The sequence below is a fragment of the Phascolarctos cinereus genome, unplaced genomic scaffold (genome assembly GCF_003287225.1).
Source record: "Phascolarctos cinereus isolate Bilbo 61053 unplaced genomic scaffold, phaCin_HiC Scaffold_2;HRSCAF=192, whole genome shotgun sequence".
NCBI classification, from domain to species: domain Eukaryota; kingdom Metazoa; phylum Chordata; class Mammalia; order Diprotodontia; family Phascolarctidae; genus Phascolarctos; species Phascolarctos cinereus.
Genome location: NW_027555625.1, coordinates 243,443,466 through 243,456,134, shown reverse-complemented (window position 1 = coordinate 243,456,134; position 12,669 = coordinate 243,443,466). Strand labels below are relative to the sequence as shown.

The following is a 12,669-nucleotide window of genomic DNA, read 5'->3' as shown; positions in this document are numbered from 1 at the left end:
AAATATACAGAAAGGATATTCCTGCTGAAAGCAATACAATTCCAGGGATTTCAGGAAACTAATCCTCAAGAAACATGAACAAAGGGAGGATATCAAACATTTGGAAAACTATGGACATTATTTTACAGCAACAGAGAGACAGACAGAGTCACAGAGAGACAGACAGAGACAAAGGAAGAATCAGGGAGAGAGACACACAGAGACCAAGAAAGAAGGAGATCAAGAGATGGAGAGATGAGAGGCAGAGACAGAGCAATATAAGAAAATAGCAGTGACTACCTACCTACCCAGAGACCTATGTTTCCATCTCTTCACAGTCTTTGGAAGTAATCCCTCTCCCCTCTCCCCACATACATATTAGAACATCCCTGATAAAGGTATTAGCAGGAAACAGGCAGGCTTTCACAAATGCTATTCTACAAAAGACATCACTTTATAAATCCCACTGTTTTCATTGTTTGTTGGCTATTTTTTAAAGTATTATTCAATAAAGCAAAACACCACCTTAAGGGGAGCTGACAAAGTGAAAACAAAAAGTATGGAGAGAGAAAAAACTAAATTGCTACTTTCATCTCTAGTTGAATGATTGTAGTGACTTTACCATGAAAATGTCACCCAAGAGTGGGTATTTTAGTTTATTACACACACTAGATTAGCTCATGATGCTTGGTTGGCCATTTAGAAAGCTAATGTCTGACATCAGCCCATTATCCAATATTGGCCATATAAAATAAGAAAATAAATAAAGTAGGAAAATAAATTATATTGTTACTTCTATAAAATTCTTTTTTTATTTTACCTATGTGAAACCACCATAAAATAAATGGGTTAAAATGAGTCCTACAAATGACTGTGATAACTGAACTAAATTCTCCCCCCACCAATTGAAATCCATAAATAAATAGAAAATCTAATTTTTACTCCATTAATAAAAATGTGAGACTGGGTCTATCTTAACCCAGGTCATTTTTATCTTAAATGAAATTTCATCTTAGAAGAAACATAACAATAGCTAGCATTTAGATAGCATTTTAATTAAGGTTTGCAAAATACTTTAAAATATCAACTCATTTTATCATCCCAATAACACTGGGAGATAAGGACTATTATTATCCCCATTTTACAGATGAGGACACCAAAGGTGACAGAGATTAAGTGACTTGTTTAAGGTCACACAACTAGTAAGTGGCTGGGTTTGGATTTGAACTTAGATCTTCTTGCCTCCAGATCCAGCACTCTATCCATGGTACCACCTAGCTGCCTCTACTTACATAATATTCAAGTAATACAATATGTTAAGCCTCATGTGTCCAACAGTCAATGAATCAAACATGTCCAAAATTAAATTTGTAGGAAAAAAAATTTCCCCTAATTATCCAGCACACATTAACTAGTATGTCAGTGGCCTTAACCACTCTGCCAACAGCCCCTAATGTATAACCGACTACCACCAGGTGTCATACTAGTAAGCATGAATAAATTAGTCATTTTAATTGAAACTGGATTATATTATATAATTAAATTCAAACATCCTGCACACTCACGAATTTTTGATCACATAATTGATGACTGAAAAACAAACAAGCTGCCCCTTTATCAGCTAATTATAGATGCTTATTACCAAAAGCAACTTTCTTTTTTCATGGTGGAGGAGAGGGGAATAATTTTTAGTTTTATTGATGTGTTTTGTTTTTATATTACATACATTCACAGATCATTCCTACTTCATGAGAGATCTCTTGTAACAAAGTAAAACAGTGAAGCAAAATTAGCAATATAGTGTACCTTGTCTGAAAGTGCAGCCAACATTTCACATCTGTCTCCCCTCCCCACCTCTCTATTTTTTTTAAGTGGACGGGAATCCATTTCCTCTCCTTCCCACCCCTCACACTACTGAAAAAGAAAAGCAAAGCACATGTCTTGTATCAAATATGCATAATCAAGCAAAACAAATTCCTTTGATGGTTGTATATAAAAATGTCTGTACATTTTGCACTGTAAATGCTTCATCTCTTTAATGAATCAAATGTTTCACGTTCCTCTGGAATCATGAATCACCATTGTATTGATCATAGTTCTTACAGCTTTTAATATGTGCTATCCACATATTAAATGTCCTCCTGGTTCTGTTCACTTCTATCTTCATCAATTTATAAAATCTTTTATTTTTTTCATTTTTATACTATTGAGATTATGTTATAAATTGTTCTGGTTCTGCTCTCTTCATTTGGCATTAGTTCATATAGTGCTATCAAAATTTCCCAAGCAGTTTTTGTCAAGTAGGGGAGTCCATGTCCCAGTGTCTGGGGTCTTTGTGTTTATTGAATACTAGGGTATTATATATTTTGTACCTAATCTGTTCCACTGATTTATCTCTCTACTTCTTAGCCAATACTAAATTGTGCAAATTGCAAAGCATGTGCAAATCTACATTGGTAGAGGGAATTTCTGGAGCAGGAGCTCCCTCCACCTCTCTACCCATAAAATTCAAGGTCCAGAACAACAACCAAATCCTTAAGTGAAAGATTATTTTAATCACTTTCAAAATAAGAGGAATATATTCGTGGAGTATATCTGAGTGAAAAGCTAGTTGAACTTTTTGAATAAGGTCATTAAAAGCAGAAGTCATGATGATGGCAAAGATGCCTAATCAAAATAAAGAACATGATTGGGGGCAGCACCAAAGACATTGGAAAACATGGCCCAAGTAACTAAGTCTACAAATATCCATCTTACATTCTGCTTAATAGGAATCTTAACCAAAACAGAATGGGGTGGGGGGGGGTGATTTTACTGCACTTGGAAATCAGAGCCAAAGACCATTCAAACAAAATAACTATTCTCTAAACCTAAGTAATACAAAGACTATATACTTGCTCCCTGCAATAGCGAAGCCATTATTATTGGATTTAGGAGTTATCTTGGCTCGACATCTTTGCTGATTGTGACTCCTTTAGGGAGAAAGGCCAAAACTTCATGTCAGGCAAAATATATCTCCCTGGAAGTAAAGAATATACTGACCACAACAAAGGGTCAGTATCAGATAACAGAAAAGAGCTAATAATAATTCATATTTCCATAGTGATTTGTAGTTTACCAAAAAAAATCCTTACAACAACCCTATAATGTAGGCAATACATTGTTGTGTTGATTTTACAGATGGGGAAACTGAGGCTCAGGGAGTGATCTAATTTTCCCAGGATCAGACTATTGTTAGTGTTACCAAAAGAATCACTTCACTCCTACTCTGCTGCTTAGACCCTCTAGGACTAAGAACCCTTAACCCTTAGTTTTATTCTTAAAAAGCAAAATACCAAAGTTTCAACTTCCATTGCCATTAATAATAGATTTAAAGTCAACAGACTTCCGTGAGTAACACTGTCCGAGCTAAGTATTTCAAAACATCTTCACAGCATTCAGTTCAGTTCAATAAACATTTATTAAACATAGAGCACTGTGTTGGATGCTGAGGAGATACAAATATAAATAATGCATTGTTCTTACCCTTGAGGAGCTTATGTCTAGTAAGGGAGCCTATCCACTAGCTAAAAGGTTACCCTAATATTCAAAGATACCCCAGATAGTAATAGACTAATAGACTAAAGTCAAAGGATCACAGATCTCAAGCTGGAAGGGACCTCAAAAGCCATTAACCTAACTCCCACATCTTACATATGAGGAAACTGAGGCCCAAAGAAGTCAAATGACTTTCCCAAGGTAACATGGTTTGTCAGTGCAAGGGGTGGGATATGAACCCAGGTCTTTTGACTGCACAGCCAGAGCTCTTGCCACCCTATCTCTCAACCATCCAAACATTTCATTCATCATCAAACATTTAAGTTGGGCCTGCTGTGTGCAGAGCCCTCTTGGAGGTTATACTCTAGTAAGAAGATAAGATACAAACTGACAACTATAATATAAAATATTACAAAAAAGGCACTAGCTATAAAACTAGATGCCATTACTGACTCCAAGGAAGAGGAAAGTAAAGGAATCATCGAAGGTTTCCAAAGGAGGTAGCATTTGAATTGGATTTTAAAGAACGAATAGAAATTTCACAGGTAAAATATAGGACAGCCACCGGAAATGGCAGAAGCAAAAAAGCAAAGATATAAGGGATTGGAGAGACTGGAGAAGAGGCAGGAAGACCTCTTAGGAGGCAATAGAGCAAGACTGTGGGAATGTGGATGGTGGCAGTGGAAATAAACAGGAGGGCAGGGATTCAGAAGAGGCAGGATTCATGGCATTTGACTGACTGGATATGGGAGATGAGGGAGAAGAAGAGGTAAAGATCACTCCCAAGACTTTGAACATAGGAGATAGAGTAATTGTAGTGCCACCAATAGAAATGGTGAAATCAGCAAAAGAAGCAGAGGAAGAGAATACACCCAGTCTTAGACATGCTCAGTATAGTGCCAGAGAGTTGGTCATTCTGGTGGAAATGTCCTGAAGATACCTGGAGATGTGGGCCTGGGGTTCAGAAAACAGATCAAGGCCAGAGATATAGATTAGGGAGATAACTGAAGATAGAAGGGTAACTAAAATAAGTCAGTATGAAAGAATGTGATTGGGCAGCAAGGTGGCGCAGAGGATAGAACACTAGCTCTGGAGTAAGGAGGACCTGAGCTCAAGTCTTGTCTCAGACACATAACACTCACTAACTGTGTGGCTCTGGGCAAATCACTTAACTCTAATTGTCTCACCAAAAAAAAAAAAAAAGAATATGATTGATAAGAGAGAGGGTATAGGAAAAGAAAGAGCCAAGGACAGACCCTTAGAGAATGCCCACATGGTCACAATCACAGATCATCACAATAACACAGCTCAGAGCTCTATGGGGGTATTTCCTGCTAACAGAGTCCCCAAAGAGTTGAACATTATATGGTCAGCCAGCCAGTAATGGTTTTAATTAGTTATTGTCATGATAACTGACAGATTGATGATTACTAGCTTAATAAACAAGTGACAAGGGACATTGAAATAATATGAAAACCCAAGAATATCTTAATCCTCCCTCTTCACTACAAATTCAGCGTAAGGAAAAGGTCCCAGGAAGCTTTCTGAGGAACCCAAATACATGCTGTCACTCTAGAAACAACGGAATAATAGCTCTACAAAACAACAGGATCCTTACAATGCTGTTCAGTGTTTCTGTCACTACCCTCCTCACAAAAAAACTGGGGGAATGGAAAACATCCAGCAGTGTGCTGGTAAATGTTTAACAACCAGCTCTGTGTGGGAGGGTATACTCATGACATTTTAAGTTTAACCTGTAATATTAACATTTCACATTAGTTTCCTAATGCTAGACAATTAAGAAAACAATCAATCGAGCCCTGATTTGTAATGTTTGCTGATTTCCAAAGTATAAATGGTCACACTGAAAATTTAACAATCAGTTTCAGAGCCCGTCTGTGCTGGGTCAGCCACACAAATGCTTCAAGGTGGTTATAGCTTAGGCCCAGATGGAGGAGAGACTGAGGAATGAAGAAATGTTGGAGTATGCTTTCCCCCAGTTTTATAGTAGGTAAAAGCTTCTAGTGAATTTTGGTAGAAATCCCAAATGCAACAAGTTGACTATTAATTAAGCTCAAATAGAGGAGGGACTAGGGAAAGCACAATCCCCCAGGCTTGTTAAAATGAAGTCATTAGTTTAACATATGTAGGTAGAGGGCCACAGGGGAGAGAACACTCCCTTTGCTGGAGATGGGCCACTTGGAAAAGGCTATTATTAGGAACAAGCAGAATATAAGCCTGCCCAATATTTATGGGAGCTAAGTAATTGTGGGAAAAGAGTGATCTAGGGGACAATGGAAGGGTACCAGTTCAAGCCAGAATCAACCTGGTACAGCAGAAAGAGCATGTGCTCAAATTCCATTTATTTATAATGCTTCCTACCTGGCTGATCTAGAACGAGACACTAAACCTTTGACCATTTTTTAAAAATAGTAGTAATAATCTTTGGATTACCTACCACTCAAGGCTATTGTGGGGAAAGTAAATAACTTTTAAAGTGTCATAGAAATATGAACTGTTGTTTGTATTACTGTCCCAAAATATCTTCCCTTACCACACTGATGTGCTGTTACTGGAAAGTCACAGTATTGCTGTCTTGAGCCTTAGCCATGTTTCCTGCTAAAAATTCAATGTTACATAGGAATATTGCAATAGCTCATCCTAGCAGTGAGAAGGGCCTGTTCTAAGGTGGTATAGAGACAGGAGGGATAGAAAAGAGGCTGATAGGGGCAGCTAGGTGGCGCAGTGGATAGAGCAACAGCCCTGAAGTCAAGACAACCTGAGTTCAAATCCGGCCTCAGACCAAACACTCGACACTTACTAGCTGTGTTATCCTGGGCAAGTCACTTAACCCCAATTGCCTTAATGGGGGGGGGAAGAGAGAAAAGAGACTGATGGATAGGACAGATTGGAGAGCTGTAGTGGGTGGAACTGACAAGCTGGAAAATGGTTGGTAGTGAGGAGGAAAGGGTTAAAGATAACCTAAACTCTTGAATAAGAGATCAGAGGTGCACAGACAGACTCAGGGAAGTCAGAAAGAAGAGCTGGTGCTCTCAGACTAACCTGACAGAAGTAGAGCTTTCTCTGCCATGGAGCTCATACTTAGGAGCCCCAGCTTCAGAACCAGACCTGGGATCAATCAAATCCAGGTTCAGCTGTTTGCTATTCAAGTGGCAAGTCATTTCACTTATCTCACTTCACTTTCCTCCCCTGTAAAATGAAGGTGGGTGGTGGATCATAAGACTTCCACACCTTCCCCTAGCTTAAGTCCTACCAGAGAGGTCCTCTGAATCCACACTGTGGGGGACAGGTGACTTGAAGTCTTCAAAAGCTGTTCCTATGAAGCACAAGCTCTGGCAGGCCTGAGCAAACTTGAAAGAAAAGCTTTGAGCAGGGCCTTAGTGATGATGTGTGGGGCTGTCATTGGAGGATCAACACAGCTAAATCTGCAGAGCCTTGTCACCAGTTTATCCACAGGGTGATCACTTTTCCAGCCTCTCCAGTTCACCAAGATCATCTTCAAAGGTATACCAGGGCTGCAATCTGGATCAGTGGAGGGGCTACAGATACCTAAGAAACCATGGATCCTGGAAGCACTGTGGTTACGTGGGGTAAGTGCAGTATAACACCATCAGAACCATATGATTAAGAGCTAAAAAAAAAAAACCTATAGAATCCAGCTAATCTTCTTTATTTTGAATATGGGGAATCTGGATCCTAATGAGATTAAGTGACTTGCCTAAGACCACAGATGTAATGAATAATTGTATTTGTCAATCACATATCTTCAAATTCAGTACTTCTTCCCCACCCCACTTCCTATACCCTGTTACAATATAAAACAATCCCAGAGTTTCAGTGCCTTATTGACCACCAACACATTTATTTAATATTAACTTGCATTTACAAAACAAAGAATCTTCAAAACCTTTTATCAGTAGAAAGTAGGGCCCAAGGGAAGGTCACACATAACTGCATTAGCACTATTAAAGATGCTGCCCAGTTTGGGAATACCTGGTCTCTAGATTTCTGTTCTTTCCCTTTCTACAGCAATAGTCTGGAATTCAGCATTTTCAGAACAGCAGCACTAGGCACTCTGCATTCTCACATTATTATTGAAGGGCATTTACATTTTGGGGAAACAATGTCAAGTTCTGACATCCCCTACCTATGACCTGCTTCACCAATCAGAAATAGGCCCACAATACTAATAACTCATTAGCACTGGTTAACAAACCTGACCTCCAGCAGTTCAGCTAGTAGTAGAAAAGAGGGAAAAGGGGGCATCTCTTCCTCCTACATTTGTATCCCCTAGAGCTATTTTTAGGTCCCTACTAGTAAATTAAAATCTCTATATGTGACAGGTTTGAAAGGAGAGAAGGGAAGAAGAAAGGTATGCAACAGGGAGCACTTAGGAACATACTATTTTAGACATGAAAGGGCCTTAGAGGAGCTGAGCCCAGCTCCCTCATTTTCCAGAGGCCTCTAAGAGGTGAAGTGACTTAAGGAATGCTAATACTGAAGTGGAAGAAGTGACCCTGGAAAGCCAGAGAGCAGAGTGACAGCTCTGCACCTTTAAAAGGGTGACAGGAGACAAGGGAATCACAAAGGGAAAATTCCCAAGACAAACGTCACCTGCTTTGAAATTCTGCTGCGTCTTCCTATTAACAAGGCATACACATCTTTTGCAATTTTGCCATTTACCAACCAGAATATTCTCAGTGTAAGATAATTTGATGTGGTGGAAAACACTGGATCTAGATTCAAGAAACCTAGGTTCTAGGTCTCTAAGATTTTACTAGCCACTAGTCCTTGGGCAAGTCATTTTATGACCTCTCTGGACTTGTTTTACCCATTTTTCCCTATGCAGTTAGGTGGAACAGCAGATAGAGCGCTAGACTTGGAGTCAAGAAGACCCAAGTTAAAATCCTGCTTCAGACATTTACTTAGCTGTGACATTGGCCCAGTCACTCAATCTCTCTCAGCCTCAGTTTCCTCATCTGTAAAATGAGGATGATAATAGTAGCACTTACCTTTAAGGGTTATTATAAAGATCAAATGAGATTATTCACATATATATGTATATATATTATGTGTATGTATAAGGCACTTTGCACAAACTTTAAAGTTCTACATAAATGTTGTTATGATTTTCCAAGTAGGGATAACAACTACTATCCTGATTGCCTCGTGGAGCTGTTGAGAAGATCAGACATGATGATAGATCTATGTGCCTGAGTAAACTATAGAGGATGTTGTTACTAAGGAAGGAAAACAGTGTTTGGAGGTCATATGACAGTTTTCACAATTCAGACACTGTTCTTAGAAACCACGGATTCCCTCAAGTTCAGCTGGTTTTCATTAAGGTTTCAAGAGAATGAGACATTTTTAGACTTGAGTCAATCTGAGTTCTTCTATCACAATCATCTGAAAAGTCACCAGTAAAACATGACCAGTGCTAACTACAAACACAATGATGAGCTGAACTAACCAGGTTTTAGATTGCGACTTGACTTTTTTTCTACCCCTACAACCACAGCTTTAAATCAGCATCATCTGACAAGTGTCATAATATTATCAATCAGTTCTCCCTCAAAAAATCAACTTGTAGAAATATTATCCAGATTAGGGTTGGTTCTTTTGCTCTATACTTAAAAGTGTGAAAAAAACAAATGGGGTCCCCACCACCCACAAACTAGAGAAGGCTTGATTGTTTTTAAGCGTCTTCTCTCACTTCAGCTTAGATATTGGAATTTGCCTCCTACTCTCCCTTCTACACCCCCCAACCCCCCCAGCAAACAAACCTTCAAAGAACTACTGCACAAAGTGGAGTTAGGGAAAATAGGCAAAATAGACTGGGAAAGAATTCGAGGACTTATATGAACTGATGCAAAGGGAAGTAAGCAGAACTAGGAAAATATACATGCCTGCAACAATGTAAGTAGAAAGAAGAGGGGCAGGGAACAAACCTGTGTTAGATAATAGATAACTATAATGACCAAGCTAGGTTCTGAAAAGAGTTGAGAAAATGCACTTCCTTCACTTTGAAGGAGCTACTGAGAAATATTACATATACTATCAGACTGTTGATTTGTTAGTTTGATAAATTGCCTTTCCTCTGTCACAAGGGTAAGAGATATATTGTAGTTGGAAATGAAATAAAGGATATCAATAAAAATGAAAAGTTAAAAAAAATAAGCTGGACAAATTCTGTGTATCGTCATGTCTTCTGAGGAGGTGCAAGTCACCACTATAGTGCTGGCCTGAAGAACTGCAAAAAAGTCTGGGTTAGACACAGACCAGGCAGGCAAAGATTAAAAAACTGTCCACTAAGTTACTCTGCTTCAACCTGTACTTCAGCCTTTGAGCTGTGAATAACAATTTATAGCTCCATATGCATGTTTCAGGTCAGTAATGCAGACTATGGCGTGGAGGGATCAAGGAGACCAGTGGTACTGAAGCCGGTACCCATCAATGACTTCCAGTGGGGGAGGGAGGCCTGTGGCACTGGGATCCCATCATCACTCCATGCCAAATGACACCTGAATCTTTCAAAGCCTGGGGAAAGGACTGGGGAAAGAGCACAGTAATGATAAATGATATGCAGGTGTAAATGAGAATATAGATTACCTAATGTCCATATTCTGTATTGAGATAACATTACAATACACCAAGCAAATAGCTACATCAGCAAATAACAACAATGCCTGAGACTGAAAGAAGTCAGGAGGCTGACTGACTGTTGCCCAATGTAAGCCCAACATGTATCCCTCTATGGTTACTGCATATCTTGATGACGCCACATTATTTAACAGAACTTAAATACTACCAGCATCAGACCTCCACTCCTACAATCCCAGATTTTTGTCTCCTAAACCATGTGACATGAATCTTGACTCTCATTCCTTTTTGTGGGGACTATGAATCTATCATCTAGGAATTTATCTAACCCCTTCTTGAACCTATTAATCTTTTCAGACTATACCATCTCAGAAGGTGATAATGTGTTTCCTGTTCATTGTCATTTTCCTTAAATTTGTCTTGAATTACTTCTTTCATACTTCAAAGGAATACCTCCTGCCTCCTTCTAGTTTTCCATGATTTGACATGCAAGCCTGGGGTAGCCATCCTCTACATAACCATTCACATTATGTTTTACCTCTAATCACAACCCCCTCATTTGCATCAGGGTTTAAAAGTCTCCACATCAAAACAATAGATTGCCCTAACTGGAAAGAGCATTTTAGATCATCTCATCCAAATCCTCCATTTAACAGCTGAAAAAACTGACACCCTGTCAAGAAAAGTAACTGGCTTAAGATCACACAGTTGATGAATACAAAGTGACAGAGGATCATAGAGCTGGAAAAAAAAATACAGGTCATCTAGTCAAAGCCTCTCACTTTGTAGATGAGGAAACTAAGGCCCAAATTGTCAAAATGACTGGCCCAAGGTCAATATAAATAGTAAGGGACAGAGGCGAGATTGGAAAACCGCTCAGAATCCATCGCTCTTTCCACTGCAAAATGATGAGTGGCAAAGGCAAAAATGGAACGTCAGTAGCCTAGTCACGACATACCTCTCGTTTGAGTTAACCCTGCTGTATTTTTTCTAACACCACTATTTCTTAAGGATACATGTCCCCAGAAGTTGTCTGGGGTTGCAGATCATGCTGCTCTTTAGTCACACAACAAGCCCAGGTCCTCTTCTTCCTTAGGAAGGTGGGAGACCATAGAAAACTTGTTTTTAGTGGAACAATGTCAGGAGCTGTTGGACAACATGTCACGGGAATGGGCCCCCCTCCAAAGCATCCTATTTGGGAAGCGCTCTCTTTGGTGGATCATCCTCTTGGGAAGAAGGCATTTGTAATACCTGCCTAAAGCAAGGGCACCCTGGGGTCGCAGGAGAGGCATAGACTAAATTCTCTCCAACTGCAGGGAGGAGACTTCCTGCCTCAAGGGAAAGCACTAGTTCAGGGGCAGAAAGGCTATTACCAAGAGGGAAGGCGACTCCCAAAGGTCAAGACACAGGATGTGCCTTCAATTCCAAACACCAAACAAACTCAGTGGAGAAGGGGTAGTGCAGGGCCAGGAAGAAGCCTGGGGTCTCTCCAAGCTCCTCCTGCCTTCCTAGCAGCTGGGATGGAGGGTAATGTCCCTGAGTTAGGAATTTCTGCGCCCTAAAACCTTGACCCCAGTTTTCGTGCCCCATTCATAGCCTGGCACACCTTCCCCCCCCCCTAGTACTGTGCCCAGCTCTGACCCTGGGGGAATCAAGGCTCAAAACTCTAAATACAGAAGCAGATGACCCATTTTAAACGACCAAAGTGAGAAATGAAAAGGAGAGGGCGCTGGCCAGGGTCTTGCCCTTTTCCCTGTCTCATCCCCAGCTAGCTCCCCTCAAGAATCATCTTACGCTCCGGGACCCCCCTTCTTCCCTACCTTGGCGCCTGGCTCTTCTGTCTTTCTCCTGGAACACCAGTAGCAGAGAACGCAGGGGGCCGGTGCAGCGGGAGCCCTCCCCTCCTCGTCCTCCCATGGTAAAGGAGTGAGCCGTGCCCGTGCCAGGGGAGAGAAGAGCGCTTAGTTCGTCGACCCCTCTGCCCCTGGAAGGAGCGCGGGAGGGCAGGGAGGAAGGAAGCGAGCAGAGGAGAAGAGGAGGGGGCCTTGACGCCGCCCGCCACTGGGCCCGCGGTGCTCGGGTTGGGCAGGGGGCGCGGGGTTTCCCGGGGCAGCGGCTGGTGCACGTTACACAGAGACTGCGTTGAGCCCGGGCACCGGGGCGCACTAGTGGTTTGCAACCGGGAGGGGAGGGGAGAGGAAGGGAAAGAGAGGGGCGGCGCCCGGTCCTGGGGCCCCTGCAGGAAAGAGTGTGTGTGTGTGTGTGTGTGTGTGTGTGTGTGTGTGTGTGTGTGTGTGTGTGTGTGTGTGTGTGTGTGTAAAACCATGTCCATCCTGCGGTTCGAGCCCACCATTCAGGGGCCGTTTACTCAAGAGGGGACACAGTGGTGGTGATGCAATGACCTTGCCTTAAGGAAGACACCCAAGACATTGACTGAGGCAGAGATATGACGAGCCATATCCTTAAGTACGCAAGAGCTTACACCTTCCAGGACACCCCTCGACACCCAGGCGAGAAAAATGGAAGAAGTTG

General features: G+C 41.2%; 1 protein-coding gene across 1 annotated transcript in view; it reads right to left on the bottom strand.

The window, feature by feature from the left end:
• PHACTR3 (phosphatase and actin regulator 3) overlaps positions 1 to 12,411 on the bottom strand; it is a 301,575-nt gene extending 289,164 nt beyond the window's left edge. Inside the window, 1 exon segment of the mRNA XM_020981478.2 lies at positions 11,958 to 12,411. Within this exon segment, the coding sequence (XP_020837137.1) occupies positions 11,958 to 12,054 (97 nt within the window). The 5' untranslated portion in view covers positions 12,055 to 12,411.
• Between the last annotated feature and the right edge of the window lie 258 nt (positions 12,412 to 12,669).